Raw genomic sequence first — 21,370 nt, 5'->3', positions numbered from 1 at the left:
ATACCGCACAGAAACACTGAATAAATAAAATGTCTTTCTCAAGGAAAGATAAAATCACACTTCAATAACTTAAGCATTAAGGCACAGAGGCATAAAGTTGTAGTAACACAAACAATTGCACTTCAACAACAACAGAGAAAAATAGATTAAATAAGCAGTAACAAAAATTTGGCTTCACAAAGGCTAGGTTCATATTGCAGGTCTTAATGCACAAATCCGATTTTTGTCATGTATGGTTTTTTGGCGTGCCCGTTCAGACTGCCTTTGTCCATGGAGCCCGTTCAAGTATCACGCATACGCACGAATTAGCAGTCCGAGATGCGCTCAGCAAAGTGACCGCATGCGCAGAAGCATCAAAACAAATGACACATGCTAGCTGTATGTCATTCCAGGGTGATCATATTTTGATTTCCAAAAAGAGGACACAAATAACAGACATTAATAATCCCCGTTTAGTCCTATATTCAAAGTTTATATGGATTGATAGAACGCATACACGTACACACAAAGCCTTGACTTGTGTGCATGACATGACGTGGGTGTGTCAATTTGCCCCGTATCGGCCGTGTGAGCAATACTGAAATATTACTCATTCGGCGCATAGAATTAAAATCGAAAATTGTCAGGCTTATCCTTCATTTATTTTTCATGACCGTGTTCAAGCCCGCTTCGTGCATAAAATCTGAGTTCAAGCTTGAAGCTAATGCACAGCTATATCGGGTGAGGACGGGTTTTAATAAACCCAGGCTTTTCCCGTCAGCCCTTGTCTTTCTTCGGGTTAATTAATCTTATCACAATGCTATCTTGTAATTGTCAATGATACCGATGATGATGACAACAAACAATAACAACAACATCGCTCCCGTCCTGCCTGCCGGTTTCGCTTTGCTGATGTCATTGCTGCATGAATTCCGATTCGGTAGACTTGAAGGTTCAGACCGCCAGCCACATTCTGGAGAAATGTGGCCCAGATCGGATTTACACCACATACGAAAGTGACCCAGATCGGATTTGAAATGGTACACTTCTATGCGACTTGTCACGGTCAGGCCGTCAAGTTAATGCCTCACTCGAGTCGGAAAAAACACGAAAAAATCGGATTCATGCATTAAGACCTGTAGTATGAACGTAGCCTAAGGCTAGGGTCAAATGTGTAAAAGGAACATACCCAGAAGTCAATAAAACAGAGTGAATCCTCATCACAGCATATTGCGCTGTTGATAACAAGGAAGCCGAACTTTTAACAGCACGTCCGTCTCACATCTGCTGCACGCACGCGCACGCAAGCACGTACGCATGCACGTGAGGTGATAAATCGCAGCGGGAAAATTACCGCCTTCATTTTCATTTACGGCGCGATAAATGGAATTATTGCATATTGCGACAGGCTTAGTCTGAAGGAAGTTTGCCCCACTCCTCAACGTAGAATACCTTCAGCTGTGAGATGTTTGAGGGGTTTCTTGCATGTACAGCCAGTTTCAAGTCACCCCACCACACAGCATGTCGATGGGATTAAGATCTGGGCTTTGACTCGGCCATTCCAGGACTGTCGATTTCTTCCTTTACAACCAGTCCTTGGTGGATTTACTGGTATGTTTTGGGTCATTGTCATGTCGCAAGGTCCAGTTTAGCTTCCGCTTTAATTTTTTCACAGATGATCTCACATGTTCCTCAAGCACCCTCTGATACATGATAGGATTCATGGTGGATTCTATGATGTTGAACTGGCCAGGTCCTGCTGTAGCAAAGCATCCCCACACGTTCCCTTTCATGCTTCACAGTTGGTATGAGGTTCTTTTCTTGGAATGCTGTATTGGGTTTACGCCTGTCCTCTGTTCTGGTGTCCAAATACTGTAATTCAATTTTAGATTGATCTGTCCAAAGAATATTGTTCCAGACGTCCTGGTTTTTGTCTACATTCACTCTGGCAAACTTCAGTCTTGCCTTCATGTTCTTCTTGGAGAGCAACGTTTTTTCTCCTTGCACACCTCTCATGAAGGTTAAACTTGTGAAGTCTATTTCTGATTGTAGAGGCATGCACTTTTACATCAACAGTAGGAAGAGCCTGCTTTAGGTCCCGTGATGCCAACTTTCCCGAGCGTATACGATGAAGCTAGCCATGCTAAATGCTAATGCTAACGAGAACGCGAATGCTATGCTAACGCTCCTAGCCACCTAGCATTGCGTTTGCAATGGGGTCACAAACCCCTTTCCTGTCTTCCGCTCTGCTCTCTCCGTGTCTCTCAGACATCTCTTGTCATTCAGCCAAATTGCACGCCTTCTCGTCCTCAGTAACTGTAAAGGTGTTGCAAAGATTGGAAAAGTAATTAATTAGATTACTCACTACTGACAAAAATCACGCCATTAATAACGCTGTTCTACTCTTAACGCTGTTATTAACAACACTGATGGTAAGTACAGCGTCTTATTTTTTGTAATGTATTTTTTTTTTTTTTTTGTATACAAAGTATTTTTAGTTCAACAATGAAACCTGTCAGGGTACGTTGCCAGCCATGAATGGAACTCATTCGTAACGTGAGGACATGCTATATATATTTCTGTAATTTTGTAAAGATGCACATGTGATTTACTTCTGCCGGCTACAAAGAAATGTGGCGGGCCACATCTGGCCCCAGGGCCTTGAGTTTAAACACCACTTTAGGGAGGTGCACAGGAGGGTCTGGACAACTACCAAAACAGGCTAGCCGCTACCAAGAGGTCATCATTCACCACCCTCTTGTCTTCTTCCTTCAAAGCTCACTAGAGGACACACAGACACACACATGCACTGCCAGCGTGGGTGTGTATGTCCTAGGCAACTGGTAGGAAGTGTGTTTCCCTGCAGCTCGTAAGCGTGATGTAGTGCGTCAATCTCTCAGGTGCTGCATCCATTGACGCAGACACTTTTAGTGCTAAAGCGCCAGATCAGCACAATCTTGCCATTAGGCTTATACATCTCCTTGGCTGCGGCTCCCGCTACGCGCATTTCTGTGTGAAGTGTAATCATGTTGCGCGGGCCAACGGACGGACAAAGAAGCGCCGCTTTTGTCAACGTTGCACTGATATTTACTGTCTCTTCACTCGTTTGCATATTTATACGCATATGTGTAAGTAACATGACAAATCAACACTCGTCACTCAGGAAAACAAAACACAAAACAAGGCAGCAGCGCGGTATGGCAAAGTGGTTGCCACAGCAACCGCAGAAGCCTCGAGAGCCTCGAGAGTGCGCGGCATCTGAAAATACGTGTCTGAGCATCCATCCGGCGCCAACGAGGTTCTCCGACAATACCAATGTAGATCAAGTGGGCTACACACACATAATACGTAGTAACAAACTGCAGCATTTTATCTCCTAGGTGATGAAAGTCAGCGAATGCCCAATTGTTAATGGCTCTCTGCTAGGTCTGCCGCAAATAATTATTTTGATAGTGGACCCATCATCGATTATTTTGGTGCGGAGTCAACTGATCTTTTCATCGATAAATCATGGTTGCTGTTATATTACTCAGGGATTTCAGGGTCCCCCCAGGATTGATAAATCTAAATTCAAGACTTTTAAGACTTTTTAAAATGCCATTTCAACTGAAAATTAATACTTTTCTCGCACCCATTATTTAGATAATATTGAATCATATTAAAAAATTAAAGTACTGAACATCAAATTTAACCTCAATTACTAAGTGTGTTTCACAAAAGAATGCACATTTATTTAAGATACAATTAAAACACATTTAAATATAAGGTCTTTCAGAATCTTTTCTCCCAGGATAAAATGGATTTTACACTATTATTGTAAAGCAACTTAAGGAATTACATTTGCAATACAACAGGTTTCCCTTTTAAGAGGACCTAGTCAAGGTGGTAGGTAGGTGATTGCCAAGTTGGCCACCTTAACTGTAAAGTGCTTGCAATTAGCAGTGAAAGTTTATAAAACAGCCACTAAATGGCAGTAGTTTACCATTAATTACCACAAAATAAAAAAGCTACACATGACCATTTCCCTTGGTAATTGTTTATTTCTAATCACATTACAAGAAGTATAAAAAAACACATGTTAAGCCTTTGTTAGCTATTGAAGACATTTCTTTTAATCAGATAGAGAAAATCCATACTCTTATTTAATTAAGAAAAACATTTAAATATACCAGGAGGTGTTTTACTATCACCTGCGTTATAATTTGCCTATCACCATGCCATGTTATTCAGATCAACGTTAGTACGTTACCCCGCACTCGTTCCAATAATAGACAGTGTCAACCTTGTTGTGTATCTGAGAGTGATGGTGAATCTACGACTCCGGTTTATCTATGCTAAGGCTAGTGCACCTGCCAATACCCCATTGAACATGGCTAACTCTTGAGTTAAAACTGCGAAATTCACATTCATTCGAAAGGCAAACCGTGCAGAAATGCATTATTGCATCTAACACATTTTAACTGGAGAAATTGGCAACTTAGTTTGAAATGTTAAGCAGGTCCACTGCCTTTGCATGACCCATAAACTGCGACCCAAAGTATCTGGATGCGACTTGGTCGCCGATCCAATACCTCACATGCTGGTCCAACTGTTTGGACTTGGTTGTCTTGTTGAGGCTTTCGTCGAACATAACAACTAAGGCATCTGAGAGGTTCCTTGCGTTAGCACACAGTACTGTGCGATTGCCTGCTGTTGTGATGTTTATGCTAATGTTGCTAACGGCGCGCACGCATGAGGTGCAGCGCATCGTAAAAATTCTACGCCTCATCTTCGTTGTGGATAAAAAAAAATAAAAAACTTCGTCACGGATATAATTTAGGTTGCACTGAGATGTTCTTGAAAATTAAAACCACGGTGAAAAAATTCCAGACTTAAGACAGCTAATTTAATGCTTTTAATACCTTTAATAATGGAAAACTAAATTCAATGCTTTTTTAATACTTTTAATAACCCGCGGGTACCCTGGATTTACATTCAAGCTGAAAATGTTTATTCGAACCAAATGTTATGTGGAAAGAGAGGTTGGACAATAAATATTAAGAAACTCAGTCATTGTTCTTTCAAAGTCAAAAGCAGCTGATTGCAAATGCCTTTGAATGACAAAGAATGTTTACAGTTTTTCCCCTGTAAAATAACAAAACAAAACAGAAATTCATATGTGTGTGTCAGAGTTTGGTAGAGTGGGAAAAGTTTTACTCAAGTAAGGGTAGCGTTACTTCTAAATAATACTACTAAAGTAAAAGTAATAGTAGTCATCCTAAAACGTACTTAAGTACAAGTAAAAGAGTATTTATTGAAAAGAATACTCGAGTAATGAGTAACATTGTTAGCAACTGCTTACAATGTCTGATTTTTAAAAATAATGGATTTTTTTTTTCTTCTTCTCCGATTGGCTGGCAACCAATTCAGGGTGTAACCCCCCCCTACTGCCCATAGTTGGCTGGGATTGGCTCCAGCACCCCCTTGATCCTCGTGAGGATAAGTGTCTCGGAAAATGAATGAATGAATGTTTTTTTTTTTTTTTTATATGAACTGTTATCATTTTACTGTACTATAACCTATTACATGACCATATTAGGCCGGAAAGATGACACAAAAATCATCAAATTCACAACAGAACAACACCTGAAACATCACCTGTTCAAAGAGCATGTGGAAAAAAAACATTGTTACCTCTGATTGGTGTAATGGAGTCATGTGGTTACTTTTGCGACGTCTCATTGGTGAAACTGAGACAGCAACTGTTGGCATATCTAGCAGAAAATAGTCATTAATATACTAATCGACGAGTAACTGACTATCAAATCAAACAACAATTATTTTTGATAGGTCAACAATGTCTAAAACGATTAATCGACGAAGATTTTTTTTTTGAGTCAAGGAGTGAGTAAAAAAACAAAACTGCATTTTTTGTTTACTTTTGATTAGGGCTGCAGTTATCGATTATTTTAGTAGCGCATTAATCAATTAACTTGTTAGTTCAAATTATTGAGTAATCGGATAAGGAATTTAGAAAATTTAAAAAATACCTGAGCTGAGCCTCAAACGGTATAAAAAAATAAATAAATGAGGTTCAAAGTACAACAAAAGAGCAATTGGGTAACTTACATAGCAAAAGTCCGCTAGTTTAAATGCAATAAAATGCAAACTTTTTTTTTTTTTTTTTTTTTTTTTTTTAACAATGCATTTGACAAATGGTTCAAACACATGTTACCGCAAAAAACGGCCAAATATACCTATAAACTAAAAATTAAAAAAAAAAATTAAAAAAAACATTAGCTCAAACAAAAAGCTTATGTTGGTCTTAACAGGGAACAGCTGGATTCAACCATGTGAAATCAGTTATGTCATATTCACTGTTGCCACTAGAGGGCAGTGTATCCACCCAAAACTAAATGCAAACCATTTCAAAACAAACCATTACAATGCCACTTTAATTAAACGAATACTCGAAGCAACAAAATTCAAATCTTTTTTTCTAATCGAATAACTCAAGTTAATCTATTAATCATTGCAGCACTACTTTTCACGTTTATGTGATGTCTCTTACTATTATTAGCAGCCAATGAATTAATAGTAAATATTCTCATGTTTATTTTATTTTTATTTGTTTGATTTTTTTTTTAAATGAAAGAATTACCGTAATCTTCGGCCTATAAGCCGCTACTTTTTACTTAATTTTGATACCTGTGGTTTATAATCCAGTGTGGATATTTGTTGATTTATTTGGGTTAATAGGTAACACTTTATTTGTCAGCGGCGTCATAAGACTGTCATAAGACCGTCATAATTATGACATGACACAATCATGGGCATTACTGAATGCTTATGTCATTAAGTGTCATCCGGAAAATTATGTCACTAACTCCTTTATGTCCAGCTTGGATCTTTACATCCTTTCAAAGGTGAGATAATTTGCCTATAATCTGTTATAAGCAGTCATTAATGTTCAAGACAGTGTCATGTCATAATTATTATTTTGTAATGACAGTCTTGTGGCGCCAATGTCAAATAAAGTGTTACCAAATACCATAACTAGCAATAATTAAACAACTGGAAGAGTAACTGAAGAAATATTTAGCACAGAACATGAGTTTTAATTGTGATTTACATCTGTAGTGCCGCAATGTATGCTAGGAGGCATGTTGGATGACAACAGTGTTGACAGCAGGTGGCAGCAGAGGTTGACTAACTCCCCCAAGGGAGCAGTCATGGCCAAATGAAGCTTCTTAAGCAATGAGTGGTGGTTCATTTGGTCTTATGACAGTCTTATAAGGCCGTTGTCAAATAAAGTGTCACCGGTTAGTATCTCTTGGTGTAAATATCCCATAATACAGTGAGGACATCTGCTGCTTATAGTCCAGTACTGCTTATTTATGAACAAATGCCGTTTTTTGTCAGATTTGGTGGGTGGCAGCTTATAGTCAGGTGCGCCTTATAGTAGGATAATTAGGGTAAAAGGTTTTTTTTTTTTTTTTTTTTTCCTTTTAAATATTGTCTGATTTCTTCACTTCTCACTGAAAGCGGAAGATTCTCTTTATTTTGAATCTAAATGAGATCTTTGACAACATTTGCTTTTGCTCTGGAAATAAATGAGCGTCATAGAACAATAAATGACATGATATGTAAATGAGCTGATTTTTGTGATTAGTGACCTGTGTTGTTAATAACGGCGTTGCAATATAACGTGTTACTAACGTCGTTACCGTTACTGAGGATGGAAAGGCGTGCGTTACTATATTGGTTGAATGACGCGAGAAAAGTCTGAGGGAGACGGACTCACTGAGACGACAGAGCAGAGCAAGAGTGGGGAGGAGGCAAAAAAGTTGTGACGCCGAGCAAACGCTATGCTAGGTGGCTCCGATAATACCTGACTGTAGCCGATAGCCTACAAACTACGCCCACCTGATGTGGTAGATATGGTAGATATCACATATACAGTATATAGAACTAGATGCGAAATGACAGACACGGGGACGTTAGTAACATGTACAGTATAGGAACTAGATGTGTTAGTAAACAGCCGCCATCTTAAAGCAGTAGACTTCTTAGGAAAGCTGTTGTAGAGAACCTTCCTAGCGAACCTAAGTAACTTTTTATCTAAAATACTCCTAAATCGGCAAAATCTTGACTTTAATCTATCTTTAAATGATGAAACACATGTCAAAAGTAGACAGAAGGGAACTAATGCAATAATGGGAGCAATTTTAACAACTTTTAACGGTTGATTCAGGGTAAAGGGTAAATTAGGGTAAAGAATTGGGCTAGGGCCAATTGTCCCAAAACCCTTTTAAACTTCACATAGTGTGACCTATGTTTTTTTTTTGTTTTTTTTTTTGTTTTGTTTTTAAACTAATTACTCTTACATTCAGATAACTGAGTTACTAACACAATTACTTTTTGGGAGAAGTAATTTGTAACTGTAATTAATCAATTTTTTAAAGTACTGTAAGATTAACAACACTGTTAGTGACTATCCTAATAATTGTTAGTGGCAACCTTACTACACAGCTGGAAATTATTCTGGGCTATGACAACTCGAGGGCACTGCCATGTCATCTTTGTCCCACTTCCCCAGGTGGTTCTATTCCATTCACACAGTTTTATTAGTGTAACAGTTGGATTAACCTAGTGATTCTCAATTATTTTCTGTTACGCCTCCCCTAGGAAGAAGTAAACGTTCCGCGCGCCCCCCCCCCCCCCCCAACTCTCTGCCGCCACTGTAAATATACTTTAGTATCATTTGTCTATAAGATTCTTATCATTATAAGTACACTTCTGCATAACATTGTGTCCTTTTTAATATTAAAGAAGAAAAAAAGTGTAAAAAGAACATATCCATACTGTAGAAATAGACTCAAGATACATTTTTTGACTGTTTGACACTGGCAAAAAAAAAATCAATAAATAATCATAAATTCAAATTGATTAGCAACATTAACGCGAGAGGACAATATGCCAAACTATTAGACTGAAAAAACAAAAATGAATAGAACAAAAACGACAGTGTCATTGGACAGAGAGACCGTTTTTATTTTTGCTGCAGGCAGTATCAGCTCCTTTGCTGTGGTGTTGGATTATTTTGCATTGAGCAATTTGGTATGCCACCTAATGTGATGCTGACAGTGCTCGCTGGTTTACTGATGTAATACTGACAAAGCGGGACGATTGTTGGCAGTATTCGGCACGTTTTCGCAGGGAAAAAAAAAAAAAATTCCGTCCGCTGCGAACATTTTTAGACAAAGTAAATTGACTGGTCTTGCCTCGTCTCCCACTGTACTAAAAGTCAAAGCCAAATGCTACATACGCTTCATCATATTTCTTCGTCTTAGGTTTTCATAACTCCAGTCCTTTTTGCTGTGTGCTCTTGTTTGGTTAAAAAATACTGCATACATGCTGAAAATGAGAGCGCCACTGCCACCGACTCAGTGGATGTGCAATTACACTTTATTCTAGTAAGGCAAAAAAGTATGTTCCCCAAGGTCACATGCGCCACCCCAAGCATTGCTCTTCGCCCCCCAAGGGGGGCCCGCCCCACTATTTGAGAAGTACTGGATTAACCCATCAGATAGTTTGGACGAATCATCAAGCCTTGGCGGAAGTTTATACTATGCTGCATTCCATATTGGTTAGTTCTTTGATGCACACAGTGGAGTTTCAGCCACTCGACGTCCACGCTAAGTTGCTTCCTTTCATGCAGGATTTGTGCGACTTGTCCGCTCTGACCTCCGCTCGGTCCCGTTATACCCGCCGCTGCTGACCGCGCGGCAAACTTGACTTCTTCTCTGGCCGTTTGTTTGCAGAGCCCCCGTTGAGCCCAATCTGCTTTTCAAATCTCAGACCTGACGTCGATGGTGTTTTTATACCGAACTGGAGATTTGTCACCAGATGGAGTGCTTGTAATGTGTGTATTTATAGAACCTACATGTGGCTTGAGTTAGTCGGGATACGAATGTGTGCGCCACATTCGTGATAGGACTTTTCTTTTTCTCTTTTTTCCTATTGGACATGTCTTGAAAATATGTCAATATATGTGCTGTGCATGTAATTACAGTGTTTAAAAAATTTAGTCTTTTCCGTACTATAAGTCGCAGTTTTTTCATAGTTTGGCTGAGCCTGCTACTTACTCAAGTGCGACTTATACAGTATATGTTTTTTTTTTTTTTCCCTCCCTTAATACATTGCTGAGTTATCGGATCAGCACTCTGTATCTGCAAATCCTTAAAATTAAATGACTCGGACTCCAATTTGGGTGCAAAATATGTTATTAGGACAATATTTTGTTGCTTAAATGGTTTTATTAGGCAGCTGCAGCTTTATCTGTAAGAACTTGGGCTTTGAAATCAACCTTTCTAATGACTTTCTAGGATGGTTTTTAGTCCAGTCATTTATTTGCCTATTTTTTGTCGTTCCGTTTCGATACGCGAGGCATTTAAGGGAAATCGAATCACGCTGTTTAAAAGCGCCTTCCTGAGCGCCGTACTCTGCCAGCAACATCTGACTTCCTTTCCTCGGCCTGTTCAACTGCTTCAACACTTCAACTGGCAGCAGTGCGGCAGAAATTCCCCCCTGATGATTTATTGTATTGGAGAGAAAAACGAAGGAGTATTCTGCATTCCCGACCTGAAAAAGTCCAAGTCATACTTCGGTGGAAAAAGTTGCTGTGTGTTGTCTGTGACGCTGACTCATGAGGATGTGGAGCAGATGCTGCGCCGTGCTTTTGACCCCTCTTAACTTTCTGGCAGGCCTTCAATTTTGGGAGGTGCTAACCAAATAGAGAAAGCAGGCTCATGTATGAGCAAGCCAGATGTTGTGTTTTCACTTTTCCCGCCTTGCGCAACAAGTAAGGCCAGAGCTGTTTGGAGTCGTCAATGACCAGTTAACTATTGATCATTTAAATTCAGCATCACTGGAAGGCTCTTGGACCATTTACCCTTTATACACTGTTTATTTTTTTTTAAGTTATCAGAACTTGAAATTTCAAGTCAAGTGTTTCACTTGTTTTTTCAAGTATAATGAATTTAGTGGCGCGGGAAGAGGGGTGCTGAGGGTGCTGCAGCACCTCCTGGTGTTGGGGAGAAAAAAAGTTATTTTTCTTTGTTAACAACATGGTCACCACCTGACACCTTGCTTGCAACCAGGTCACGTTGAATAAGGAGCTATTGGAATGGAGAAGTTAACTGTTGACAGAGAAGGCGTTGACATGGCCCAAAACTGAATTAGCCATTTTTTCTTTACAAAAACAGCGAAATTTTATAAAATTCATTTCAAAGTCAAAAATGAAGATGTTTATGATAATTTGTAATTAGGGTTGTTCCAATCATGTTTTTTTGCTCCCGATCCGATCCGGATCGTTTTAGTTTGAGTATCTGCCGATCCCAATATTTCCCGATCAGATTTATTTATTTATTTATTTTTTATTGCTCCCGATTCAATTCCAATCATTTCCGATAATTTTTCCCGATCATATACATTTTGGCAATGCATTAAGAAAAAAATGAATAAAACTCGGACGAATATATACATTCAACATACAGTACATATTACATAAGTACTGTATTTGTTTATTATGACAATAAATCCTCAAGATGGCATTTACATTGTTAACATTCTTTCTGTGAGAGGGATCCACGGATAGAAAGACTTGTAATTCTTAAAGGATAAATGTGACTTTGTATATTGTGACTAAATATTAATTAATATTAATAAATATTGCCATCTACTGTATTTGTTGAGCTTTCAGTAAATGATACTGTAGCCATTTAACTGTTCTGCCCAAATGCATGATGGGAAGTGCAACCATGACTGTGCGTAATGGCACCAATTGATATATCTTCTCTGCGTTGGGCAATAACATAGGGTGTAAATAAAAAGATCAACTACTACCTTTCTTCCCCACATTGGTTTCCCACGATGTTTCTAATTATTGAGAGAGGGATTTTAAGGCTGTAGCCTATTACAAAAAGGCTCCAAAGACTGCCAAAATTCACTCAACTCATTTTACGCTGGCTTTTAGCTTTATATATAGGTAATTATGCGCCATTATAGATTGAACGCGACAATGCGTGAGTGGGTCGTGCAGCGCATTCGTTAATTGCGTCAAATATTTTAACGTGATTAATTAAAAAAAAACAAAAAAAAAGAAGCCATTAACGCGATAAATTTGATAGCCCTATTTTAAGCCAAAACTAAACACTCTGGATGAGTGTAAGACATGTTGTCTGTCACGTTAAATCAATTAGAAAACGTTTTAATTAAACAATATATATATAAAAAAAAAAAAAGGCATGTCCGATATTTTTTTGCCGATTCCAACACTTTGAAAATGACGTGATCGGACCCGATCGATCGGCATCCCGATCTCTCGGGACATCTTTATTTGTAATAGTGCCCTGCGAGGAGAAGTTAGCAGCAAACCTATCAATAACCAAAAGGCTTCTCAAAAAATTGCAAACATAACACTGTAAAATGTAGAGGTGCACAATAATTATCGGTCCGATAATATGAATTATGACGTCATCACAATAAATCCAATAACAATATATGTTATCGGGCCTTTTAATATTTTTGGCACGGTGTCGGATTGTGATGTGTGCGTTTGTTTCTACTCCTGTTTTGCAAGTATGCAAAGTTTTCTTACTGTTCTAGAGGCCGTATTTTTCCTTCACTGAGTTATAAACCTTACAATGGCAATTAGAAAATGTTTGCATTTTCCAGTGTTATGTTTACAAGTTTTTGAGAGGCCTTTTGGTTATTGATAGGCTTAAGTAACTAGTGTTACCTTTCATGTTTTTTTTTTAATTTAAAAAAACAACAACAAAAAAACAGCAACACAGTAACCTTTGCTATGTTTGGAAATCGTTTAATGTTGTGAATCAACTATTAAAGTTGTTAAAATTGGTACCGTTTTTGCATTAGTTCCCTTCTGTCTACTTTCGACATGTTAAAGTTTTAAAAGTGTTTCATCATTTAAAGATAGATTCAAGTCAAGATTTTGCCAATTTAGGAGTATTTTATATCAAAAGTTAAGTTCGCAAGGAAGGTTCACTACAACAGAGCCTTTCTGAAAAGTCTACTGCTTCAAAATGGCAGCTGTTTATTAACGCCGCCGTCTGTCATTTCGCATGTAGTTTTATAAGCATTGGATATCTAGGCGTAGATTGTACAGTTAGGTAAAATTGGAGCCACCTAGCCTAGCATGGCGTTTGCTACAGCGTCACAACACTCTTCTCTCTCAGTGTCTCTGGCTGTTCTCACATCATTCAACCAACGAAGTAACGCATTGTAATGCACATTGTCTCGTTGCCGAAACGGTGACAAAATCTGAAAGAAAAAAAAAAGTAATGCAGGAAAAATGTACAGATTTTGAACGTACGGCGTACACATTTAAAAATCAGTGCTCACTTGTACAAGTTACGCCAAAATCGTACAACTTGACAGGTATAATAAAATGTTCAAGAAATATATTTGAAAACATATAAACCCTGCAGTACATCCGACGAAACAATACAGAATATTTGACCGCCCCCCAAAAATACTTTTGGGTGATTTTTGCAACAGAATCACAAATTCTTTGGCGAATATCTACGGACTGAATTAATTAAAAGATCTAAGAAGAGGCTTAGGGCGTGTGCCCACTACCATAAATCATTTCCAGTTGTGACTATCCTCGAAGATGAAACACCATATAATCTTTTCTCTGTTCCTTTGGAGCTCGATTCCGCTTCACTTCCTTTCAGCAGGCAGAACACGCCGTTAAAAAAGCCAAGCGGTCGCGTAAACATCGACCGACGACAACCGCTTTTTGAAGGGAAGAAATGTGTTGTCAGTGCCAACATAGCGCTAACTACCATTTTTGGGTGAAAAGATGAACCCTGTGACAGAGATAGATAGATATTTAATAACTTTGGTAAGCAACGGAACAGACTTTAGCAAGTACTCCGACAATGTTAGCCTACAAAATATTAGATGAAAATGTAAAACAATATTAGGGAAAAATAAATTATGTTAAAAAAAAATATATTGGCCAAAAATCACACAGACAAAAAATGAAGTCATGCTGAAGTATTCGGTGGAAAAGATCTATACCGAATGTTTGAAAATCATGCAAAATATGAAAATAAGAGTAACATACCATAATTTTCGGACTATAAGCTGCAACTTTTTCCCTCTGCCTTGAACCCTGCGGCTTATAGTTCAGTGCTCTTTGAATGTAGATTTTGCAGGCCGATAAGGTGTACGTCTTTATTATGGATGTTAAAAGTATTAAATTGTATTGATACTGAAATGTTGTATGGGGATATGTTATTTGATTACTCAGTTGGTTTTTGGGTTATCACAGGTTGAGAATTTTGTTGTCATGGAGGAATAGAGGATATTTTTGCATTTTCCATGTTAACTCATTGGCTGCCGTTGACTTTGCCTGATGCCAATCCATTTGAAGTGGGAGGGTTGCAAGCGAATGAAATCTTTCGCTGCCGCCCTCCCAGTTCAAATGGATTCGATGTCTACTACCTATAAACTCTTTTAACTCATTTGCTCCCAAAAACGCATAAATACGTCTATTTTTAATTGTTTCAGTCTCCCAAAGACGTATTTTCTTTTTATTTTTTCTTTTATTTTTTTCAAAAAAGACTTCTCTGGGTCGTGATTCAATTTAGCTCCAAAGCACAAACCTGAAAATCCATTTTAAAGCAATAAAACTGGCCACTGGAGGGCAGTAGCGCATTTGGTAAGACCCGCAGCCCGATTCAACGGCAACGAACGGCCAAGCCGCACGGCCGGGCGCCAGCGGAAGACGACCGAATGGATGCCAGGCGGCGGACGACCAAGCAGAACAACCGGTAGGACGTCCGGGATGCCAGGCGCTGGACGACCGAGCAGAACGACCGGGACCACTAGTGCAGCGGATGATGCCTTTTGAGTCCGTGCTGTTCGCGAGAAGAGCCTGCAGAGACTCAAAAAAAATCATCTTTATGAGACAGACGGCAATGAGGGAAAAGTTTAACCGGCTGTCGCGGCCAAAACAACATCATCATTCAGTTAGTTATGTGAAAATAAATTGCAACTTTGCTATCAAAAGCTCTATTTGTCTTGTTTTTTACCTTATTTTGTAAAAGGAAAACATTATTCAGATGTTTGGGATGTAATTAAAGCAAAAAATAGCTGTGTATAAGTCAAAGTTATGTTTGAAATGTATGCTTTCACAAAAAGCTAAATTTCTCAGTTTTTTTTCATCAGAAATTGGAAAATTGCTCAAACTACGCTATTTTTTTAATGCTGATTTCTAAAGAATGGAAAAAGATATGAACTAACTGTTTTTCTGCTGAAAGAAGAGTCTAAACTTTCTTTTGGTGGGTTCCATGTTTATATAGCAACAGAACAGAATTTTCTGTGGGCCTTGCAAAGTCCGTCAAAATTCAGTAAAACGGCCGGGAGCGAAGGGCCGTGCTCCGCGGAAAATGGCTGGGAGTGAATGAGTTAGAGTTTAAATTTTTCATGAGCCAAAAGACTGGACGTCTATCATTGTCCAATGGCACTGAAAGAGTTCCTTAAAAAAACATTTCTTTTTTAGTTCATGTCAGATTTTGTGTTGAGTTTATGAGGTGCCGTTTTTAGTCAGGTGCGGCTTATAGTCTGACAATTACTGTACTTGAGTAACAATCTAAGGGCGCAAATCAAATTTAAAGAATGGCCATATTATTTCTGTCATCTCTGACCTTTGACACTCTTCTCATCTAATCCCCTATCCAGGAAATTTGAGATAAATAGGTTTATATGTTAAGAAGTTATCACGAAATTCCTTTTTGGACCTCTGTGACCTTTGACCTCGTGGTCCCAAAATTGAATACCTTCCCCGTTTCATCTTACAAACATAACCCACAAGCTTGATAATAACTCAAGAACAAATCAAGGGATTACGTTGAAAACAGACAGACATACAGAACCGAAAATACTGTATAATTTCTACCGCAGATTTCGCCTACTGGCGGAGGTAAACATTAGTGAATAAAAATAATATTACAAAAATGAAAAATACAAAAAGATTTTCTTAGAAAAACACATACATTAGCCTGCCAAAAAATTCAAAATTGCAACATAAATCTTAGCTAACAAATGTTGCCATCAATTTGCTGCTTCCAGAGGTGCTCAATACTCTATTAGATTCATTTCATTTGATGAATGATATTTTATCTGAGTTTCTACTTAAACAATTAAATCCTTGCTTTTGTCCAGGTAGGAAAGTAAGTAATTAAACGTTATTTATAGTTCTGCTTTCACTGGTCAAGTCGTAAAGTGCTTCAAACATGTACTGTAATATAAAAATGATTAATATTAGTTCAATTTCTTCCGTAGACTTTCACAGCGTGGTGCAACTCTCACTTGAGGAAAGCTGGCACGCAAATCGAGAACATTGAGGAGGACTTCCGGGACGGTCTGAAACTAATGCTTCTACTGGAGGTTATCTCAGGTAAGTGATTTTTTTAAAATATGGAAAATAGTAAATAATTAAATCTTAGAAAATAAATTTAAAAGGGTGTGCTTGCTTTTGTTTTCATTATTTGTGTTTGTTTTATTTCAAATAGAGGTTGGAACCTCTTGGTACCTCACGATACTATACGATTTGTGATACAAAGCTCGCGATAACGATGACCTCACGATATAGCGATATAACGATTATCGATACATTGGTCAGGAAATCATTTTAGGACATTCTGCAACACAACTAATAAACAGAAAAACAAGATATTTTCATCCTTCTGCTGTGAATTGAAATGAGTTTATCGCTAGTAGACGTCCAAGCTGTTTGAGTTGGGTGCGTGGCAGCAATTAACATTCGGGCATTCCCTGCCATCCCTCCTACTTCAAACAGATTGGACGTATATGGTTTTCAGTGGGAACCAGTGAGTTTAATTTGTGGGCATTTCAGGCCTTTTGCTGTTAATTTTCAGCCACTTCCTGTTGATTTTGGGGAATTTATGGGTCACTTCCGGTTTATTTTGCATTACAGAACAGAAAGTGACCTGGGAATCTCCCCAAATGAATAGGCAAACTCATGTCAAATTCAACAGGAGGTGACCTGTAAATGCCCTAAAATGCACAAAAATTGACCTGTAAACGCCCGAAAAATCAGAACGACTAACTGTGAATGCTTTGGTTTCGAATGAACCAAATAAATAGTTTTTGAATTCATTGGCCCCTCCCGTTCTAAATGGATTAGGAGTTTTTCGCAGTCAATGGTAACCATAGAGTTAACACAGACACTATTATGGTAGAAGATTGTGGTAGCAAATTGTTGGTTCCTTTTTATTTTTAAACATTGACAAAACGATATACCGATTCTTGGCGGGAGCATGTTGATAACCTTTTGGGATACAAAATCAAGATATAGCACCATTTTGATATTTGTCACACCCCTATGTATAAATAATCAGAGTAAATCAAGACAAGAATATAGAGTATATAGTTATTTGAAATTTTTGAAATAGAAAGTAATAAATATTGTTAAATCTTTTAGATAATTTTTCTTTTCCTCTTTTTTTTTTTAAAAATTACAAAATAATAACAGAAAAGAAAAACCTTTAAAAAATACATTATTTTTTTGCATCCAGTGCTTTCATTAAATCTGAATATTTACCATTACGAGTATTTGGTCAATTTTTATGTCAACAGTGTTTCCAAACTGGATTATCAAAATTGTTTTCAACTATTAATTTGATAATCAAATGTATTGATGCCGTATGCGATAACCACAAAGATAATGTCGCTTAGTTTCATAAACAATACAAACAGTCAAACCCTACAATACAAATACTTCCCTAATCTTTAATCTCTACATTTCCAGTACTAACAAGTTCATTTATTTATTCATTCAGATGCAGTATGTGTAGTTGGTTACTACTGCTGACCTACTGATGTCTTTCCTCCTCATCCAGGTGAACGTTTGGCCAAACCCGAGCGAGGCAAAATGAGAGTGCATAAGATCTCCAACGTGAACAAAGCGCTGGACTTCATTGCCAGCAAAGGAGTCAAGTTGGTGTCCATCGGCGCTGAGGGTGAGTGATGTCGCGCCTCAGAAGCTTTATAAAATCGAGAGCACAATTTTTGTTGAGTTGATGTCTGACAGCTGTTTTTAATTCGATCCAAAACTGGTCTGAGTTTTTTTCTGTGAAACTGTGAAAAACACTGAACTTCCCATTGACGTACAATCAAATATGAAAGAAATGTATATTTAAATCTATTGTAATTGTAATTGTGTACAAGTAGTTAAGGTAAAATAAATATAGCTCTTTTTAGAGTGTTAAATTTAAACCGTTATAGAGTTAATTCATTTAAACTAGGAGGACTGGCTGTGAATGCTCATCTTTCAGTGCCATTGGCGGTGCTAGACGTCCAATTCATTCTCCCTGGGAGGCAGAAGTCTGTCCCTCAAAGTGGGGTACATATCTGACAGTTTTTTGGGAAAGGGAATATTTTATCATCATTTATTTTAACATCTTTAATAGTCCTGCATTTGTACTTTTTATTTGTAATGTTTTTTTTAAAGACCAGAAATCCTTACTTGCCTACGACTGGGTATTAGAGCAAAACAAAGCAGGCAGAAAACACTCGAGTGGCTTCAAGTTCCGTTGTGAGACCCCTAATTTGGCCAAATTTCAAAGTTTTATGAGAAAAACATCATAATATTCTGAGAAAAAAGTCGTAATCTTACGAGAATGATGTTGTTATATTACATTACAAAATACGTATGGATGTAGATCGGCTAGTGTAGCTAAATTAGCTATTATATACTTTCAATAGCTGTGGGCCGTCTTCATTAAAATGAATAAGAAAATTAGTAGGACAAAGTAATGGTATAAATACTAGAGGTGTCCCGATAGCTTATTTTTGCACCAGAGTCCGAGATTTTGAGAATCTGCCGATATTTTCCTGATCCAATACAGATTTTTTTTTTTTTTTAACAAAAGTTCCAAACACTTTACTGTCCTACCGTCCACCTTCATAATGTGAATTATTTTTAAACAAGAATAACCTAGAAAAATGCTTGTGTTTATTAAATGCTTCATTGAGTGAGTACACTCAAATCCACTGACGCTTTGATGCTCACGCTGCTGAGAACAGCTTCTTACTTACACAATGAGTTGCCACAGCAACCTATGCAACTTTAACGATGATTGCCACATTTGTGCTTTTGATCGTAGAGCTAACAAGCTTCTCTGGCAAGATCAAAGTTACTAACCTGTCGATCATCGTTAACTTTGGGTACCAAACGCAAGCTGGACAGTTTGGCCGCACTGCCTAGCAGGAGTGAGGGTGAGAGGCTGTGGCGCTGTACGAGCATGAAGCAGAAAAACATAAATATATTTTTTAAATTAAAAACCCGATCCTTTTCACCCGATTCCGATCCTACGAAAAATGGCGCGATCGGCCCGATTCCCAAACACGTGATCGGATCGGGACATCCCTAATATATACTTAGTGTATGTTGATGACAGTATGATGTAAATGTGACAGAAGATCAAGAATTTATTCATTTGTAAAGCCAAATCTAAAACACAGCATCACGCGACGCTTTCTATATTGTCAATATTAATGGAGGTGTTTCAGCACTACCTAAAGTACGTAGCAGCTCACTTAGCAAAATTAGCAGGACTGTATCCATACATATTACGTCAAGATACATAATATTATGACTTGTGGCATTTTGTCTTTTTTTTTCTCATAGTATTACAACATTAAACTCGGACTATCATATAAAGTTTCCGCAACATTACAACTTTTTTCTCGTAATATTTCAACTTTAATCTCGTCATATCAAATCGTATGCCTTTTTTCCTCATAATATTGTGAATTTTATCTCATAGTTTTACAAAGACTTTTTTATTGTAATTTGCAACTGATCTTGTAAAATTATGACTTTATAGTCCCATATAAGGACTACAGTGATCCCTCGCTACTTCGCCCTTAAAACTTCATACCCTCAGTCCATCGCGGATTTTTTTTCCCAATTAAAAGTAAATAAATGAATACGGATGAGCTGTCCTGATCCGATCATGTAATAGTCTCCCTCTCCCTCCTGTTGCTTTTCTTGGTCTGGCAGTACACTGGAGTTGCTCATTAAATTTAACGATGATTGACAGACATTAAGGTTTTATCTTGGTAGAGACGCTTGGAAGCAGAAACGTCAAAGCGCCGCATACGTCAATCATCGTTTAGCTTGTTAAACAGTTGCTGTGGCAACTCATTGTGTGTATGTGAGCAGCTTGAGCGGGTTTGAGTGGACTCACTCAATGACGCATTTAATAAAGACAAGCATTTTTCTACTTTATTTTTGTTTAAAAATTATTCGGTGGGACAGTAACATGTTTAAAATTACATTTGAAGTGCTTAAAAAACATTTATTAAAATATATATACATAAAAGTTTTTTTTATTTTTTTTTATTATACTTTGGGGAAAAATGTGAAAAAAAAACTCCTATATGTATCTCTTTCCAATTTTAAATCTCAATAAATACAGTGAATTCACATAACAACAAAAAAATGGTGGGGGGTGCGCTACTTTGCAGTTTCACTTATCACGGCGGGTTGTAGTCCCCATTGTCCGCTGGTAACAAGGGATCTCTGTGTTGCTTGCAGTTTTGGAATCAGCAGGTTAATTGTCGTGTTAATTACTACAATTAGCTTAAAAATCTAACTCAACAGATCAAATTGTTCCCCATTGTTATTTTGACAACTCAAATTCTAGAGTAGCTATTAGCAGCCACTAAGTGGTTGTTGATGTGTTTTCTCAGTTTCAGTGTTGTAAGCACTAATATGCCAAAGTTACTGTGCGGTCATTACAGTGTATCACAAAAGTGAGTACACACCTTGCATTTCTACAGATGTTTAAGTATATCTTTTCATGGGACAACACTGACAAAATGACACTTTGACACAGTGAAAAGTAGTCTGTGTGCAGCTTATATAATAGTGTACTGTCCTCACTAGGACGCTACGGCTCGGTCTAAACTCTTAAATGACGATGCTGACGTCCGTGTAATTTGTTGACTTTATTTGGCAGTCTTTATAACACCATCACTTGAAGAGTGAAACTAAAAAAATTGAAATAATACAAATCAACTTCGTCCCCAATAACAAACATGTCCGCATCAATGTAAATAAATGATAATTAACTTCTAATACCACAATAACACAAATGGTTAGCATGCGTTCGCTAGCATTAGCATCCTTCAAACAACTACATAACAGGCTCTAAGTGTCCGATCGCGAGTGGAAAATACACAACAACAACAGAAAAACTTATACCTACAGGCGTTGCTTCTGTAGAGGTATTTTACAAGCACCAACAATGAACGTAGGTTCGCGGCTGTATCTTTCTCTCTCTCTAAC

At 37.8% G+C, this 21,370-nt stretch overlaps 1 protein-coding gene across 5 annotated transcripts in view; it reads left to right on the top strand.

Annotated features, from left to right (window-relative positions):
- actn1 (actinin, alpha 1) overlaps nucleotides 1-21,370 on the top strand; it is a 104,762-nt gene that overhangs the window by 30,133 nt on the left and 53,259 nt on the right. For all 5 annotated transcript variants that reach the window (XM_057860353.1, XM_057860356.1, XM_057860355.1 and 2 more), the window contains exons 2-3: nucleotides 16,336-16,450; nucleotides 17,916-18,035. In XM_057860353.1, coding sequence (XP_057716336.1) covers nucleotides 16,336-16,450; nucleotides 17,916-18,035 — 235 coding nt within the window. The remainder of the gene's footprint in view (nucleotides 1-16,335; nucleotides 16,451-17,915; nucleotides 18,036-21,370) is intronic.

Source organism: Corythoichthys intestinalis, chromosome 15 (genome assembly GCF_030265065.1).
Source record: "Corythoichthys intestinalis isolate RoL2023-P3 chromosome 15, ASM3026506v1, whole genome shotgun sequence".
Taxonomy (NCBI): Eukaryota; Metazoa; Chordata; class Actinopteri; order Syngnathiformes; family Syngnathidae; genus Corythoichthys; species Corythoichthys intestinalis.
Note: the sequence above shows the minus strand (reverse complement) of the source record. Positions and strands in the feature narration are given on the sequence as shown.